The sequence below is a fragment of the Falco peregrinus genome, chromosome 3, assembly GCF_023634155.1.
Source record: "Falco peregrinus isolate bFalPer1 chromosome 3, bFalPer1.pri, whole genome shotgun sequence".
Taxonomy (NCBI): Eukaryota; Metazoa; Chordata; class Aves; order Falconiformes; family Falconidae; genus Falco; species Falco peregrinus.
The window spans coordinates 116,991,458-117,009,609 of record NC_073723.1 but is presented as its reverse complement, the minus strand read 5'-3'; the positions used below and the strand labels follow the sequence as shown (position 1 = coordinate 117,009,609).

Below are 18,152 nucleotides of genomic sequence, written 5' to 3'. Positions count from 1 at the left end.
GCCTCGTGGCCATGCCCTGGGCCAGGCTCATCCGCTCCGGAGCCCTGCTGCTCACCCGGACGCTGGTGAGGGGCCCTGTCCCGTTCTGCTCTCCTTGCAGGTTTTGCAGCTAAAGGCGCTGCTTTTGTGCAATTTGCAAAAAAGTCTATTGAGTTCCTCATGCTCGGAGCATCTGCCCAGCTTGGACTTAAGCTTATTGCCTGAAGGAGTTTGTGCCCCAGTGGTTAATGGAAGAAAAGGCTAAAAAAATGGCTTTGTTTAATCACAATAACATCCAACAAATGCTTGTGTGGCACAGGTTAGCTTTCTGTAAATTTGCGGAAAAAAAAACATGCTTCATGCAGGTTCCTGTCCGCCTTGGAATCCTAAACTATGGCAGAGTCCATAAACGAGAGTGAGACCATTTCACTTTTCCATAAAGAATTAACCACTAAAATGAACACAATTCTAAGTGCCGTGAGACGCAATTAACCAGGACCATCTGCAAGCAAATCCAGAGAAACCATGTGCACGTTTCCCAGCAAAGGCTGAGGTGCCTCCTGCTGCTGCCGGTCCTGCTCCTGCATGATGCAGCAAGGCATTCACTGCCAGCGGGAGCTTATCACGATTTGATGTTCTCTGCCACCTTTGCCAGGACCTGAAGACCTTTTGTCACTGTGCTGCTAATACATAACACCCTGGGATGGCATTCAAGTGTGGTATAAATAGATGTACCTCTGCTATGTACCGATGTGCTATTAGCACTTTGCTGACGGTGCTTGCACAATTATGCCCGTGCCTGATTAAGGGGTTTAGAGAGAGTTATGTGATACCTGGGGATTTCTAGAGAACCTGAAGGTCTATGGAGTGTTTTACTTGAGGTTAGCTATATTGTGTGGAGTGTAAGGAAAACACCACTGAATGTAAGAAAAACGGATTAGGAGGTTACTTGTGGACAGGTGGGAGGCCAGGCAGGAGGAGTTGTCATAAAATATTAGGATTTGCTGTTCTGGGGTATGGTGTTTTCCGCTGCCTCATGGCTGGCACACTGACATGGCACCAGTATCTCTGCAACTTGGGGACCAGCCGCCTGTGTAAGTCTGCACACTTTATGTCCCAGTGTCTAAGAATAACATCAGCAGGAACTGGCTCCATGACAGGCATCAGATCTCTCATCTCCCAGGATCTCCACATGAAGAGAAAAGAAAAAGAAAAGTAATCCAGACAGTTTCTGCCAGCCTGAGTACAGGCTTTCCAGGGCTGCCTCCCTACGTTACATGTGTGTCCTCACAGACAGTCTCTATCACGGAGGACTTGTGGGTGCTCTCTGCTTCTGGGCTTTCCTCAGAGGCCTTCAACTGCCTCCTGAACTGAGAAAAGACTCTCCTCAGGGAGGAATATAGCTCCTTGCTCCGCAGGGCATAAATAATGGGGTTCACCATGGAATTGAGCAGGCAGAGGGTGCTGCAGAAGGCAAACACTTTGCGCAGGTGATTGCTCAGACTGGCGAAGATGCTGTAGATCATGAGAACAAGGACTGGAGACCAGCACAGCACGAGGACAGTCAGCACTATGACAAGGGTCCTGGCCAGCATGACATCCATCCTCATCCTGGTGTTTTGCTTTCCTGCCTGCGCTTGGTGCTTCTCCATGTAGGCTACATGCTGGCGAGCCCTCCATAGCACATGTGCGTAGGCGTAGATGATGCACCCCAGCAGGACCATGATGAAGCAGATCCAGCTCGACAGATAGTTGTCATCCACAAACGGGAACAGCTTGGAGCAGGTTGAATTGAGTGTGCAGCAGTTCCAGCCCAGGAGAGGCAGGGAAGCAATGGCTGCACATGTCACCCAGAGCACCCCCAGGGCTATCCACGCTCTCTTCCTGGTCATGAGGAGCTTGTATTCGGAGGGCCGGGTAATGCAGATGTAACGGTCCAGGGCTGTCAGCAACAAGCTGCTCAGGGAGGCAGAGAAGGATGTGTTCACCCCTCCCAGCTGCAGCAGGAACATTTCTTTAGAGAAATCAGTTTCATTAAAGACATGGAAGTTAACAAAACTGCAGACGAAGATGATGCTGGCCAGGATGTCAGCCAAGGCCAGGCTGCTGATAAAGAGGTAGGAAGGCTTTCTTCTGGTCCCGGGGGAGGAGAAGATCAAGTACAGCACCAGAGAGTTCTCAGAAATGCACAGTGTCCCAAAGAGGCCACACAGCGTGGCAATGCTTATCTTCTGCGCTTGTGTGCTGAGGACCATGAAGCACTCCATAGTGTTCACACTGCATTTGGAGGTGTTTTCGTGACTCTTACAAATATCCATTGTAATTAACGGGAGCTAGGAGCTTGCAGAGGGCCTTTCTGCTTCCTTCTGTGCTTCTTCAGATGCTCTGAAAAAGACCACGGTGAATAGGACTTAGAGGAGCACAAGGAATAAATTGAACCCACTCAGACACACGCCTCCCTTTAGAGGGAGGCTAGTGAAAGGCAAATAGCCCCGGGAGACCTACTTTCAGGTCCACAGCCCAAATGCTGGAGCCAGATTCCACCCTTTCCCAGCAGAGATCCAGGCTTTGTCCCACCGGTGACTTAGCTGAGACCTGTTTGTCACAGCCTATGGGTACTACATCCGTAGTCCCTACCACGTCTCTCTTGGGCTGTTTCCTCACCACAAGAGGGAAGCAGCAACGCTGAGAATTGTACGAGTCCTGGGCCAGCTCTTACCAATCCTCCAAGATGCACTGCTCAGGGCTAGCAGCGATGGAAGGGACTGTGGATGGTGACACTGTGCCGTGGCTGGAAACAGGCCCTGGAGAACAGCCTGTCCGAGTGAGGCTGCCTCAGGAGATGGCTAGGATGGAGGACGAGGGATATTGCACTGCCAGGGACTCGGTGCAGTTCATCTGGGAGCACAAAGTGCACTTTGAAGCATTTACTCTTCACCAAAGCTGTTTGAACACATAAAATGACAAGACTGTTATATTTAAGCTTGCCTGATGCAGTTTTGTAAAGCTCAGCCTCATCAAAGTTGCGTTTCTCCTCACATAATCCCTGTGTTATGAATCAGTCAGTCCCATGGTCAGAGTGATTAAAAATTGTGTTTAACATCAATATTAGAGTGCAGGTTGGACAATTGGACATAAAAATGCAGACATACAGGAGTTAGACCACCTGAATCTAAGAGCCCTGGTCCATGCTCAGGATTGGGTCAATTCTATCAATACTTTTAGCTTCAGCAGAGATGTGATAGAGGGAAGTACTTTATTTTCCCTAGGCAGATGTTGAACTGCTTGGTGCACTCTGTGGCAGCAAAGTTGTGTTTTTCCTTTACACTTCTGCAGCTTAATGCATTTAAATCCCTTCATCTTCATTACCCTGATGAGCTTGTCCTTCAGATGTTATTATTCTCTCATTCTGGCTCTTGATTGCATCCGTGCTTTAAACCAAATGTACTTTCACTGAGGGCTCAGTTGCGTTGTGTTGCCTCATGTAACAGTGGGAACAAGGTCATCTTGGACCAGATTACAGAGAGCAGATGAAGGGGTGGTTGTCGGATACACTAAAGCTGCCTTATTAGCCAAGGGATGCTGTGTCCCTGCTGCCATGTGCTGACAGGTTGTACTGCCCTGCTGCACAAGCCCATGGGACAGGACTCCCCTTCCCAAAAGCATCCACCTGGCGTCAAGTATCCAGGATCCCACATCCAGGCAATGGGACCATGAATTCCCACTGCCTGAGGAAATCACTCAGCTGACAGCCTTCCCTTTTCCCCAAAACAAACAAGTCACCGTCCCTCCCTCCCCTCAGGTCTCTTTTGAAAGAGGAAATGTCCAAAGCGTGCAAGCCACAGCAGACAGGACGCGTGACAGCTACAGCTACCCGGGGAGCAGAGCAAGTGCCCAGGCAGTGCGGGGGCTGAGCTGCTGCACTGCTGGGCTCCAGGCACATGTAGCCGACCATCTGCAGTTTCTCTGTTTTTTGAAATTCAGCAAAAGCAATGGCTGTTTTTAGAGGGAACAATAGCCAGCAGTGACCAACATGCTAGAAGCCTCTGTCTGCAACACCTTAGCAGTGGCACGCGTTTTATATTTGTCTTTGTTACTTCTTTCCTCACCGATTCCCACAGCCCCTGACACTTACCATTATTTTGGTGTTTTGCAGTAGTTGCAAAACACACCTGAGCACTTGAGGTGTTGCCCAGGAGGTCATGGAGAAGAGCCTGAGCCCCACGCTTTGCTCCTGCCTGCCCATTAGGCATTTGGTGCATATCATGGCCAGAGCAGTTCAACCCTGATTCGGATTTCGTGGCATATCACACTGGAGGAGTCCTGGACTTTGGGCTGCAATGTGGCTCAGCATTGCAGCAATCCTCTCTCCTCTTACATCAGGCTCTGGCGTGGGGTAATCACGCAGGGCTGGAGGTGTTGCACTTTAATCTCAGTGCTCTTGTTTCCTGCAGCTCTTCACAGAAACACTACAAGGGCAGCAGTAATTACTAACTGCTGTTATTAAATCTAACAACATTTTCTCCCTCCAGAGAGAGATGGATTTAATGGACAGGTGGACTTGGATGTATCTCAGGGCTCACCAGGGGCCACCAGGGCAGCAACTGCCTCCTTGAGTATCCGAACCTCCTCAGCCAAAACTCCAGTATCCAAACCAAGACATCTCTTAATTAAGCAGACTCCAGTATCACCTTGACATCTGTTAATTGCAGCCAGTATTCCCAGGACCATCTTAAATTTCAGTATCTGCAGCTGTACAATGTCTAAGAAACATACTTAGGAGTTTAGGCAGTGTCCTGAACACTAGGCAAGAGACTGAAGGCCAGCAAAATACTATCCCTCATGTTTTGTTTCTTGGGGAGAAAATTTGGTTGTAATGGCAAAATAACTCCAGCACTGACTGTTCTGGTACAGCTCTCTCCATTAAGCTGACATGATTCAGATAAGCCCTCAGGTTCGAAATACTGTGCTGGGCTCATAGCAGTCAGCCAGCCCAGACCTTCTTTTCCCGTATCTGTTGTGTCTCAGGCTGAATGTCAAGGACAAATCTCTTTGCAGTTTTGACTGAGTGCCCCCAAAATTTCCTGTCAGCTCCTGAGTCTGTGAGAGAAAGGATGGGGCTTTGCTCCAGCACAAGATTTCTTCGTAGGCTCCAGAGCATGAAAACAGGGCCAAAAAGTGTGAAAACAGGGCAAAAAGCCCCTCTCCTTGCACTGCCTGTCCCCCGCCCCCCCCTTTTTTTTTCTTTTGGCCATAAGGCTGCTTTTTCCTGCCCAAGGGACATTTTCCTCTTGTCAGATGGGCTCCTGGATTCAACCATTTGTTTGTTCATGCCTCCTGCTTCCTGCAGGCTTCAGCTCCTGGGAAACAAGCCAGCCCATATCTGGATCCCGGGGGAGAGCTGATCTGTGGCATCCTTCATGGGGCAAGTACCACTTCCAGGGTGAAGCCCCCTTCTGAGGGGCAGCATCTCCACCTCCCTGGGAATTACAGCCCTGGGCATGGCTGTGCATCTCCACCACAACCAGCCCAACAAGGCCAGAGAATCCCTGCCTGATGGGCTGACATTTCAGCTCAGCAAGAAAGCATGAAGCAGCTTCTCACCCTCCTTTAGAGCTGGAGGGGCTATGGCACAGAAAAACTGATCCTGTGGAAGCCACAGGAGCCAGGCGGGGATTTCCTGGGCCTCTGCACAGGCTTAACTCTCCTCCCAGCACAGCAAAATGTCTCCAGCCAGCAGGATCTCCCAGGGTGGGGAATATTCTGCCAAAATAAAGCAATGGAAACCTCATCTCTTGCAATGAAGACCTCATCTCTTGCAATGGAGAACCCCCCCCCAGACAGCGCCAATAACAATAGCAGAGCCCCAGGAGGCAGCAAATGGAGGCAACACACTGAACGAACAAGAAGCCCAGCTGTTAGGAACAAAATGCAGGTAAGACGTTTGGGAATGCAGTATATTTCTGATACATCCTCACTGATTGCAAAGTCTGCCCAGAAGCTGCAGAGAAACCTTCCTCTCGTTAAATCTGCTTGGGAACCTACTCACTTCAGCCTAATAACTCCACTGGCACTGGTAGAAATTAAATCTACAAGCAAAAAAGTCCTTTTCCATTCCAGTGGATTGCTGTGATTGATTTCAGCTGATTGATTTCAGCTGTCAGACCTACACTGACTTGCATGCAGCAGCACCGTTTCTGATATTACTTGGGATGGTTTCTGCATTTACAGAGACATCTCAGAATCCTTGTGATTAATAAGTTAACATACAGGTTGCTTAGATAATGTAAAATTAAATTTTCCTGCTGCAATCAGACAGTGCAACGTGCCTCCAGCACTCTGAAAGTGCTGTGGCCTTGAATATTTCATATCCAGAATTTCTGAGAGATTTCACCTTTACAAGAAAATAAAATGTCTTAAGTGATCACCTAATATGAATACACAAAGTGATTTATGCAAAAATTGTCATTAATCCTTGGACATTTCATTTGCTGAAAAAGCAAAATATCTTTTGCTTTACAAATATTTTAGTTTGTATATGATTTCTTGTTTTAGTTGCAGAAGTTTTCCCATTATTTTGGAAACAACTGTTCATCCTGGGTTTTCTCTCTGACCATATTAAATAATGCCGAGTGGAGTTACCTCCCTGATGCAAGAACTGTGTGGCATAAGTGGCATGCTGAAGATGATATGCTTTATTTCTTTTCAGAGTCCTGTTTTTGTCCATGTGTGACTGCTTGGGATCACAGCATTTGAAGCACAGGGTGGGGTGAGTGCAAAGCAGCACTGTGAATGCCCATTCAGGTACAAAGCATGGCGAAACAGAGCTTCTCTCACTCCACCAAAAGCACCACGCACGCAGTCATAATAAACACTGGCTCGTGCAGAACGTTCAGCCTGAGAAACTCAGTATCACACTCATCTTTGCAAGACATTTGGTAATACCTCTGATATATCCAATGTTAATATTTCCTAAAATCAGCTGTAAAGAGTTAGTCTGCAGTCTGCTATTCAAACACTTACCTTTCGTGTTCTTGTTAAGCAAGCATTAATCCTAAAAAGCAATTTTCCCACCCTTAGCTAGACATTGCATTGCAGTTTATCATGAATAACAGCGTGGAACTCCCCGTGCAGTGGGGTCTCCCCAGACTGCCTGCGTGCATGTCAGCACTGTGGTACTTGTGTCAGCACTCAAAGGCACGATGTGTTTTACTGAAAGAAAAAGGATCCTTGGCTGCAGGATCGGTTAGCAAACACAAACCACTCACCTCCTCTCGCTCGTGTTGTAGGCTGGGGATGCTTGGGGACTTCTCATCCCTCTAGCTCTCAGGGTAGTTGGTGCAGCTGCAGACAGTGACTGCTTCCTTCTCACATCACTTTTGGTTTCAGCTGGGTTTCTTGTACCATTCTGGTTTATTCCCCTGGGCTGAAAATCCATCAGTGCAAATCCTTCTTCTGGTTTCTTGTTCTCTTTTGCATTCTTTCAGTGAATGTGTGTCAGGTTTTCTTTCCTTCCCTTCCCAACTTCCCCTCTGGGTCTTGTGTTCTGCTTCTGACTGCCAGTACCACATCTCACAACCACCCTAACCCTCCACCTTGCTGAAATAATTTGCTCATTTCCTCTGATCCCTCCATGTACCTGCGGTGTTTGAGGTACGAGACGTTCAGGGTCTTTTCCTGATTTCTCTGGGGAAGTGGAAGAGGAGGGGAAGGAAAAGAGCTAGAAGCTGGACATGGAAAAATCTGGATATACATAGCTGTGTGCAGGTCTAAGGGCAAGCTCAGAAATCTGCCGTCTGCTTGCCAGCCCCATTAGCAGCAAGAACCCCTGCTCGTTGTGCTCCTGAAAGTAGGCAAGCCACTTCTTTGTACACAAAGGTGCTCTGCTAATGCTGGAAGAGTAGGTGATTTTCCTTCTGCAAGTGGAAGAGGAAGGAAATGGCTTAAGGTCTTAAATTACACAATCACACCCCTGTGGTCATGGTGGACCCAGAGCTGCAGAGGCTGAGGTCTCTGCTCTACCTGCTCTCAGCTATCCTTCCTCACAGGTAACCACTTCCCCTCAGCTTGGCAGCAGCAGCCTGTAGCTGGTTATTTGCAGGTTGTGCTGTTGCTGCTGGAAAGCAGGGACAGCTTCTGGGTGACACCAGAGCACCTGTTTGCCTGTTACTCCAGGCTCCATGTCAATGGGTAGAGCCAAGCTGGCCCAAAATCCCAAAGGAATTAGCCACGTTATAATTGGGTAAAGACCATGCAACCTGTAGTGGGGAGCATATGCTGCACTGGCTGCAAAGGGAAGACCGTGCTCCTTAGGCCCCGGGTACAACCTGCCCTGCCATCCTACAGAGCGGCTGGGACCTTCTGCAGCCCCGTCCACCTGTCTTCTCCCAAGCAGGAGCTCAACCTTCCCTCCTGCTTAGGTCCCAGTTCCCACCATTCGGTGGCTCCTTGATGGCTTTGAATAGCAGCTACATCTGCTGCTCTCCAAATCTTTCCTTCACGTATTTCCCCTCTACCATTTGTGGCCCAGGAGTTTCCCTGCAGCTGCTGGCGCTCAGCTGTGCGCCTGTGTTCAGCAAGGCTCGGCTGCCCTCTCCAGGGGAGCGTACAGCACTCATGGGGACATCGGCCTGCGAGTGCTTAGGAAAGCGGTAGAATTGAGAACCCAGCGCTTCCTCTTGGCCCCTGGCCAGGAAAACGGGGTTCCCCAGCGCACCCGGGTGCTCAGGCACGGCTGTGACTGGGGAACGATCTGACCCTTTCGATGTTGCTCAGGGCTGGGCGGTTTTGAAAGCCCCTCTCTGGATCTCATGTGTGGAAACCAAAACAAAGATGAAAGGCATCACAGAGTATTCTATAAGCAAAAGAGGCAGGTTATCAGCAGTCTAACATTAAAGATATTATTAAAAATAACAGCTTCCATTTCAGTTCCCATGAACTGTCAAATTTTCCTTTGCTAGACCAAATATGAGACTGTAAAAAGCAGTAAACCCCAGAAAGATACTTTATACTATTCCCTGCTCTGTCACAGCTTCACACCTAGCAGGATCCTGTGAAATACAGACCCAAGTTTCCCCTATCTGGAAAGAGAGCTGTTCTATCAAAGGAGTGCGTGTTGTAAGAAAAAAAACAACATTACTACTGCAGCATAACTATAAACTTGTAATTTTATTTCTGGACTCTCTTTTATAGCAAAAATTGTCCTGCCAGATAAAAGAAAACCATTAAAGGCTGACTTTAATGTAAGTGCTATTTGTTCCCCTCTAGCTTGGATTTTTTTCCCTTAGCATCAGCTGCAGCTAACACAACTGTTAATAGCCCTGCTTTGGAAAAACCCCTGTACCCAGGGTCAATATCTGAGATTAACAGTCAGCTCCATGTTCCCACAAAGGTTGTGTTCTGCTTTTGTCTTTTTGCCTGCTAGCCCTGAGCAGAAGTACAGTCTGCTGTACTTCATAACTACTGGGAACTAAAGGAGCACCATCACTGAAAGAGAGCTTTAAGAGCTGGCCAGGTGGGCTTTAAATGGCCTGTCTCACAGCTGGGTGGAGTTGCCTGCATTCCGTGCACCTGATTTTACGGTATTTAAGCCAGAACCATAATTAGGTACAAATAAACTGGAAGGAAGTAGGTAGGAAGTGATGTTGGTTTTTGCTGAGCTCTTCAGAACAGTCTTAGCAGCAGTTTGTATTTCTTGTTTTGCTGTCATTAGCTGTACCAGAGCTTTCGAAGTGTGTGAGGCTGAGCAGAACTGGCAAGTAGAGGAGGTGACCCTGGAAGGGATGCTTTCCTGCAGGCCTTGTGCAGGTACTAGCTCTGGCTGTGGAGGCAGCTGGCTGGTAGGCACCACATCTTATTGGGGCGTGGGATGGGCTGGGGCTGTGTCTAGGTGAGCTGCTAGCTCTGGTGCTGAGCGTGCTGGTGGGAAAACTCAACAAAAAGCTGCGCAGGCAATGGGAAAAAGGGCTCATGAGCTTGGTTTTGCTCAGTAGTAGTGTCTTTGTCTCCAGAGCAGCAGAGAACAATCCCTGGGGCTGCTGTTAGGAAGTGTTGATGAGGCACTTAGTCACCAGCACTTGCAGAAAGTGTGGCTTGCCTTGTATTTCTCTTTGGTGTTTGTTGGGGTTGAAGTTGAAAACTGAGTGGCCCAGATGGGGCTGAGGGTGGAGGCATTGCTCATGTTGATAAGGATGAATCAGAGAGCTAATTGTGACTTTATACCTCACTCGTAGAGGAAGTACTCGGAAAAAAACAGACATGCTGTCCGGTATAGCATAGCTCATGAAGCAAAGCAGGGCTTGTCTTATCAATTTGCCCTCTGCCCCTGAAAGGCAGTGCCTGTGTCCTGGGCAAGCTGTCCTGCTGGAGAACCACCTCTGCTTGCTCCTGTGTAGTGAGGTGTGTTGAGGGTGGAAATGTTTTTCCTGCTGCTAGGATATGAACCAGGCATATTGATTTAAATGGGCTGAAGGTTACTGCAGGCTTTTGTGACTCGGTGCTGGTGTGGATTTGCACACAGAACTGCTGAGAAAAACCTACAGCGTGTGACTAGGAGTCATCCCTGGATGTGCTTTTATTTACGAAGTTCCAGCATCAGCTGCAATGAAGCTGCCTCAGTAAAAGCCCTTTAAACTCCCCTGCGCCATAAGGCTCGGGGCTTGGGTAACAGCTCTTCAGTGAGCTGTGCGTCTGTCCATGCTGTTTTCACTCTTGGTGCTGAGTTTGTTGTGTTCTGTGTATATGTATATATACAAATCTGCATGCTGCCATCATGCAAAGGAGGTGTGTTCTTGGGAGACACTCCTGAGCGTGTAACCAGTTTCAGCAGTGCAGAGGAGACTTGGTAGACATTGGATTAATTTGTATCTACTGCTTATATAGCAACTATCTTTAGATATCCTGCTTCTTTATTTAACAACAAACTTATAAGGAGCTTTAAGAAATTAAAGTACATAGTTTTATTGTGTTGCTGGGGTGCTTGCCTTGTACTTCTCTATTTCCTTTGGAGAAATTTAAATAACCTCCTAGTTCCTGTAGATCACTGCTATAGATTTCCTGAGCTTTATTTGATTGAGAAACAGGGGTCTTCTGCCAAACAGAATAATAAATGATATTCTAAATGTTACTGTATACTTAATACTTTTGTGTAGATTTCTAAAAAAATACAAACTCAGCACATTTCCTACATGAGGAAAACTTAGATTGTTACCCTGTTTGGTTAATGTTTGGCTCAGAAATGTCCAACTAGTTTCAAGCATGTCATGGGACTCTTAGTAACCCCAAGGCGTTTACTTTGTATGGCTCTAAAAACCATACACCACAGGAAGCTTGTCACCTGTGGAATAAAACAGGGGCAATGGTTTGCTATTGACTTGGCAAATGATTCATCTGTGCTGCTTATTTCCTGCAGCATCCATCAGTGGGTAGTTCCACTGAAATGCTCTGGCGTGAATATGTGCATGGTTAGATCCATCTCGATCACAGCTGGAAGCATTTCTGTTTGGGGCTAATGAAGCTCTGGGGGCTGTCTTCACTGGAGCTTCTGTGCAAATTGCTAGTTGTTGCAATGCCAGCGCAGATGGAACTGCTTCCCTGGGCTGGTATTAACATTTGCTGTGAGAGGGAGTGGAGATACTGAGGGAAAAATAATAGTGGCTAGGGAAAACCTTGATGTTGTCACTGTGGCAGCAGTGGTGGAGGGCTGATAGGAGGATTTGAGCAATGTAGATCCTACTGAAGAAACTGGCTCCCTGGGAACATGAGGAAAGTCGGTAGTTACTGCAATCTGCCTGGGATTACCTGAAGGAAGCAGAATAATCCAGACTGAGCAGACACTTTCACAATAGAAGAACCACCACGTATAATAGGTTGTAGGAGCACATAACAAAGGTGTAGTGGAGCTGAGGTCACTGAGTCTGTGTTGCCATGTGGCAGCACACAGCAAAGTCAGGCGTAGAGGTACTGCCCTGTTCAAGCAGCATGTTTGAGGTCACTACCTCTTGGACCTTGTCTTTAGCAGATGGAGGGCTGCATGGCATCAGTGGCGGGCATGAGCTGCTCTTGGAGGCAGCTCTCATCTTGTTGCAGCTTAGTCAGTCTGCCCATGAGTTACTGAGGTGAATGTAGCACCATAGGCTTTGAAACAAGAAGTCTTGTGTTGAGGCCGTTGAAGAAAAGAAAGGGGCTTTAAAAATCATTATTTGAGGGAGTTAAGTAGCTTCTCTTGAAGGGATCTCAGAACCTGATGATAAGGGATCAAGACCAAACCCTGGGACCGAGTCTGTACTGTGTCTCCAGGACATGGCAGGCATTTGAGAGCTTCTGTACGTGTTAGGGATACTGTAGCTCTGGGAATCTCTTTCTTCCACTGCAGGAGAGGAAACCTGCCCAAGGTTTTAGCAACTGAACTGTGAAGGATGGGTAGCTTTTTCTTTACTTGCAAGCTGGGCATTGTGGTGTCTTGGATATTCTGGACTGCCTGCTCTTTTGATCTTAAAAAGTACCCTTTGCATTCCTGCTTGAACTCTGACACAATTTACTGTAGTATTCAACTGGCTTCCTGGTGTGTTTCAGTCGAACAGTTTCTGCACAAGTACAGGATTGCTTTATCACTGACATTTCCTGCTCCCTTCTGGCTAAATGTGTCAGCCTGACCCTAAAACTAATTCTGAAAGACAAGATGTTTTTTGAAATAGCTAAAAGATAGCGAGGGAAAACTGCCAGACCTTGTGTCATCCTTGATCTCAACTGAAAAGTACATGGCTGTTCTGCTCCCCAGACAAGAGAGCACATTTGCAGCCAGTAAAATGCTATTTCTAAATCTTAGTGACATGTCCTGACTTTAAAAACATCTACACACAGAGGTGAGACAATTTTTTAGCAGACATAAAGACACTAAAGATAGAATCAAAGCAAAAGTTTGCTGATTTGCATTATAGGAGAGCTGTTTGAGATAATCAGTGGAATTTCAAGGCTGAAGTGTTTGGTTACAGCAGATACTGCTGCCTTCTAAATGAAAGCTCCTAAAAGGATCTTAGCTGTAACACTGTGCCAAGAAATACAGAGCAAAGGGAGGAAAACAAATTAATCTCAGCTTTGTTTGTGAAACATACAATAAGGAACATGAACAAAGGTCTGGGTTTGGTTATGTCAGTACATCTTGTACATTAAAACAGATCATGTATTTTTTTTCAGTAACACTGCATAATGAAATACAAACTTCTTAAAGATGCAGCTTTTCTTTGGAGTACTTATCGCTGTCCTGTTATTGCCTGAAGACCCCATGATGGGTCAAAGCCCTGTAATACTAGCTGCTGGTCGGTAAGAACCCAGCTCTTTTTAAAAATGGTTTACAGATCAAGGAGGAAAGCGTAATTCTGCTCTGAATGTTCATGCATTGCTTTTAAGTGTTTCCTCCCCCGTCCTGGTGTTTAAACTGAGTTAGTTTTCTATTTTCTTTTGTGGTTTTGTCCTTAATGCCGTGTACAGTGCTTGACTGGCCCCTCCGTGGTGGGCAGGGAGCTCTCGAATGTACAGGTTTATGCGTATGTAATTTTCATTCAGCCTGTACATGGTAAAGGCTAAATCTCGTGGGCTTCGGTGTAAACGAACCCTTGAGGAAAAATTTAGAGTATGTGGCTCTCCACACAAACAGCAGCCGGCGCCGGGGGCTCTGCTTTGGCACCCCTTCACTCAAACAGCAGTTCAAGCCTGTGGAAGCTTTTTCCCTTCACGCATTTCCCTACGTTTTGACATTAAAAATATTTCTGAATTATTTTTAATTACTTACATTTGAAAAAATCGATTAAATAAATGGAGGTGCGGGCCTGAGGCACCCCAGCCGCTCCCTGTGGCGATGTGGAAGCTGAGGGGATGTCTGCGGGGCTGGGCTTTGCTCTTTGTGCGCTGTTCAGACCCTCTTCCAGCCGGAGCGATGGAAGGGGAATTTTTGTTCGTTATTTTACCTCTAAAGCACCAGGCGGCCCCTCACCTTTTGTTGCTCTAGCTCCCGAGCGACGGGGAGAGGGGGGGCGCTGGCCCGGGGCCCTCAGGCTGCTGCCGCCTCGCTCCCGAGCTGCTCTGCGCTGAGGCGATTCAAACGGCAGCCTCGCCCGCCCGCCCGCCGCGGCCAGTCTGCCCCGGGCCCGCCCGGCAACAGGCGGGGCTTGGCTCCCATTGGCGGAGGGAGTAGGCAGCGCGCTCCTATTGGCTATAGCGGGGTGGCCTGGGCAAGGGGGGAGGAGGATGGGGGTGTTATATGGCGTAGAGAAGCGGCCGCCATTTTGTGTGGGAGATAGGGGGGCAGCGGACTTGGCGGAGCGGTTTGGGCTGAGTTTTGCTGGGGGGGGGGTGTGTCGGAGCGTGACGGCGGAGCTGCGGGGTCGGTTCCTAAAGGCCCGTGTGTGTGTGTCTGTGCTTGTGGGAGAACGAGACGGACAGAAGTCGGTAAGGGAGGAGCGGTGCGGGAAGGGCCGGGCGCTGCCGCCGCCATGTTGTGCTCGCCGGGCTGCTCCATTGTTGGGGAAACGGGGCCGGGGGTGCCCGGCGCCCCGCGGGGTCAGGCGGGGCGAGGGGCCGGGCTGTGTAGGTGAAAGAAAGGAAGAAGTTTGAAGCCGAACAGCTGGAGCTCTGGCAAGAGCCAGGCCTGTGAGGGCCGCTGCCGCGGGAGCAAGGAGCAGCTTTGGATTGGGCTCCTGGCGTTACCTCGGCCCTTCGTTTTCAGTAGCAACAAGGCGAAAGCTGGAAATGAAGATGAGCGGCTTCTCCTGGAGCTTTTGGGGAGAGATGGACTGGGGGTGCTGGTGGCTCTGCAGGGTGACACGTCCATTACGGGGAGGTGAACAGATAGGAGCGCTTTAAGATTAAAGTCTTAAAAGATTTAAGGAGAGGATGAGCCACGGGCGAGCTAATAAGGAATTACTTTGCTAAGGAAGGTGGAAAAACCCCTCAGCTGGCAGAATAGAGGTGGAGCTGTGTTGCAGTGGCCGGAGGAGGGTTTTGGGGTGCGGTTGGTTTCGCTGGGGGCAGTTTGTGTGCCCAGGAGCTCCCCTGGCCTGCCCCGCCAGATGGGGGGGGGGGGGGGCACTTTTCAGGGAGGGTTTCTTTGTGCTCAAGAGGGATGCGGTGAAGCTCTAGTTTCCCAAGATTTCATCCCGAAGTATTTTCCATTGTATTTTCTTCCCCCCCCCCCCCCCATTAAAAAAAAAAAGAAAGGATCTTGCTTGCCTATTAAAATACTAAGGTGTATATAGAGAGCATGATAAAAACGCTGTTCTTTCTGAAATGCTAAGTATGATAGTGAAGTTTAGAGAGTAAGATAAATACTGCTGCGTGGTTTTTGTTTTTTACGTTTGAAGAATCATGTCATCCTCAACAAAAGAGACACAAGTGACTTTATGAATTCTTTGAATTATTTCAGCTTTTTCTTCCTCCCCAAATTTGGAAGGGAAACAGTTGTTTCCTTAACCTGAATTCAAACTTCATTCTCATTTATGCAGTGGGACTACTCCCTTGGAGCTTCTGTGCCGAGAATCCGATGTTGGCCTCGGCTACCTGGCTGAATACAGCAGATCAGCCCATGAAAACTTCTATTCCTAGCCAAAGGAAGGAGTCCAGCAAAAGACAACACCTACTTTTTCAGGCTTGGAAGCAAGAAAGGGGGCAAGAGTTGGAGAGTGTGGAATCTGAGAAGACAACAGAAAGGTAAATGGGGGTGGGAGAGGAATGGTGGACTGTAGGAGAGTCAGCGTGAAGGTGCCAGCTACTGTGTGTTGGTATCTTTGGAAGTTCATTTACAAGCAGCTGCTTTCCTTTTGAGGCTGTTTTCGCCTTGGGGTTATCAGAACAATTTTGGACTTTACCAGAAAGACTGGGGAGTGTAACAGTGCAACCTTTACCCAGATCTTCAGGTGTAAAAAGCACGGTTTAAATGTCTTCAGGATTAAGTACTAACACCTTAAAATTTGGCACTGTATTGTGCAAACAACACGTCTTTCACATTCTTCCAGTAACGCCTTTTGTTGAGGAGAAAGAAGTGGTGTGTTTAGTAGTTGGGCTGCCTGGAGGACCAGTGTTTTCAAAACTAGGTGGACAGAGCTGTGACTGTTAAGGGGGCTGCGGTACAGTTGCTGAAGGATGGACTGGTGTATGACGTGCTGGTCATAAGCCGCTGTAGTCGGTGATTTCCTGCTCGGAAGATACACTGCATTATAATTCAGTTCTCATGAGTGTCAGCTGAGTTCTTGGGTATTAATGAAGCGGCTTCCAGTAAAGGAGAAAATAATGCTACTTTCAATTGATACAAGTTTTGGTTAGATTGATTTCAGTCCCCTTATTTAGAACCTAAACATTCTCTGAAATGTTTTCTGCCAAAATAAAATAGTAATGCAAACTCCACCGACTATTCCCCCTGTTTTTACAGGTGACGTTTAAGTTGAAGATGGGTGGTGGAGAAAGATTCAACATTCCAGTTCCCCAGTCTAGAAATACCACCAAGAACCATCAACAACTTAAAAACAGGCAGAAGAATAAAGACCAGACTTCGCAGATGAAGACCTATATGAAGAAAGAAAGAGGACATGGATGCAACTCATCATCTGGTGCATGGCAGGCCATGCAAAAAGGGGGAAAGAACAATGTTCATTTTGCCAATAATCAAAATTGGAGTCCTACTTTATCGAATCGCAGCTTGTTTTTCACACCTCAAACCAATCAGAACTATGCTGGAGCAAAATTTAGTGAGCCACCCTCACCAAGTGTTCTTCCTAAGCCACCAAGCCACTGGGTACCTGTTTCTTTTAAACCTTCTGATAGAGAAATAATGACATTTCAGCTTAAAACATTACTTAAAGTCCAGGGTTGAGATGTAACTTTCCACATTTTTAAAGTTATTTAAATTTACAGGGTTTCAAATTTGAGAACTCATTCCTAACTGCATATGCCCAGCTGTACCGAACTAAATGTTCTTGCTGCACATAGTCACTTGGTAGAGAAGGGCGTGGAAGTTTACATTCCCCTACTGTTTTACCTCAAAAGTTGTGTGCTGGGTTCACTCCACTGTGAATTAAGTATTTTCCTCTATAATCGACCTAATCAAATGCTGAACAGTCTCCATATACTGTATTTATTTTAAGAGTAAATGGGGCTGTCTCCTAAAATTGAAATTGTGACTACTTTTTGGAATGGTGTTAGAAAGCCAGCTTTTACCTAACAATGCGGCATTAACTGGAAAAAACCACCGCACTGAAGGCTTTAGTCAGGTACATTGCTGCTTTTCAAACTTGTGTAAAATTTGCTAGTTAAATAAAAAGCAGAGGAGACTTCCACCTTAGGCACTTAAGTTAAAACATTATTGTCTTATTTATACCTGTGAGCTTTATTTGGCACTCCTGAATTGGTGGAAAAGCCTGTGACCAAACCTGAGGTGTAGGAAGTATGCTGGTGTGTGTTCTTCAAAGGATGAAGAACATGTCAGGCAAATTGTAACGACCTCTAGCAAGTCAGACTGTGCCAACTAATGACAGTGCATTGCCAGGTGACTGCCAAAAAACTTAATTCCGATTGCACTGATGAGTTCTAAAATGCATTTTTTTATATATATATATATATATATATTTTAAATTGTGAAAAAGGTGGAGTAGTTAGTAACTTAGACTGGTCTTAAATTGGTTACCCTGTAATAATTATTTGAAGTTATGGTAGCTTGTGGCAGGTATTAAAATGTTCTCATAGGGAAGACAGAGCCATGTATATAAATGTAAAACTTTGTAGCATATGTAAATTTATGCTGGGCTTTCCTGCACAGAAATATTTTTAGTATGAAACTGCTGAATGTAAGATGACCATGTTGAATACATGGCCAGATTAAAAAATATTTTGTTAAAAAAAAAGACACTTGTGGCTGTGCCCTTGCACTTAACATACAGTGAATATGCACGTTTTACTTGGTTGTGAGCTCATTTTTTAAAGTAAACTCAGTGAAAGAGGCTTATTTGGAATTTTTTTAATAAAATAAAATTTAAAAAAAAACCCAAAAAAAGTGCTGCTCAAGGTAAAGATACTCATGTTTGGAATATGTAGGAGAGGTGTGTATGAAATGATGAAAAAAACACTTTAAGGTGTTCAAAATTGAATTGGGTGTTTCACAAGAAATGCAAATGGTAGAGGTTGGGTGC

General features: G+C 46.8%; 2 protein-coding genes across 8 annotated transcripts; one reads left to right on the top strand and one right to left on the bottom strand.

The window, feature by feature from the left end:
- Positions 1-243: 243 nt before the first annotated feature.
- CNR2 (cannabinoid receptor 2) lies at positions 244-7,655 on the bottom strand. 6 transcript variants are annotated; one of them, XM_055801015.1, is made up of 3 exons: positions 7,248-7,655; positions 2,485-2,922; positions 244-2,364 (listed from the first exon to the last, which is right to left on the bottom strand). In XM_055801015.1, exon 3 carries the CDS (start codon positions 2,295-2,297, stop codon positions 1,248-1,250), a length of 1,050 nt encoding a protein of 349 aa, XP_055656990.1. In that variant the 5' UTR covers positions 2,298-2,364; positions 2,485-2,922; positions 7,248-7,655; the 3' UTR covers positions 244-1,247. The 6 variants fall into 6 exon arrangements, with proteins under 6 accessions (XP_055656990.1, XP_055656988.1, XP_055656991.1 ...); XM_055801013.1 differs by having other exon boundaries at positions 2,699-2,922; XM_055801016.1 differs by lacking the exon at positions 7,248-7,655 and adding an exon at positions 7,003-7,241 and having other exon boundaries at positions 2,699-2,948.
- Positions 7,656-9,646: 1,991 nt separating this feature from the next.
- Positions 9,647-17,867, top strand: PNRC2 (proline rich nuclear receptor coactivator 2). 2 transcript variants are annotated; one of them, XM_055801031.1, is made up of 3 exons: positions 9,647-9,786; positions 15,477-15,681; positions 16,400-17,867. In XM_055801031.1, the coding sequence occupies exon 3, from the start codon at positions 16,418-16,420 to the stop codon at positions 16,838-16,840; it is 423 nt and encodes a 140-aa protein (XP_055657006.1). In that variant the 5' UTR covers positions 9,647-9,786; positions 15,477-15,681; positions 16,400-16,417; the 3' UTR covers positions 16,841-17,867. The 2 variants fall into 2 exon arrangements, with proteins under 2 accessions (XP_055657006.1, XP_005234215.1); XM_005234158.4 differs by lacking the exon at positions 9,647-9,786 and adding an exon at positions 14,266-14,424.
- The last annotated feature ends 285 nt before the right edge of the window (positions 17,868-18,152 follow it).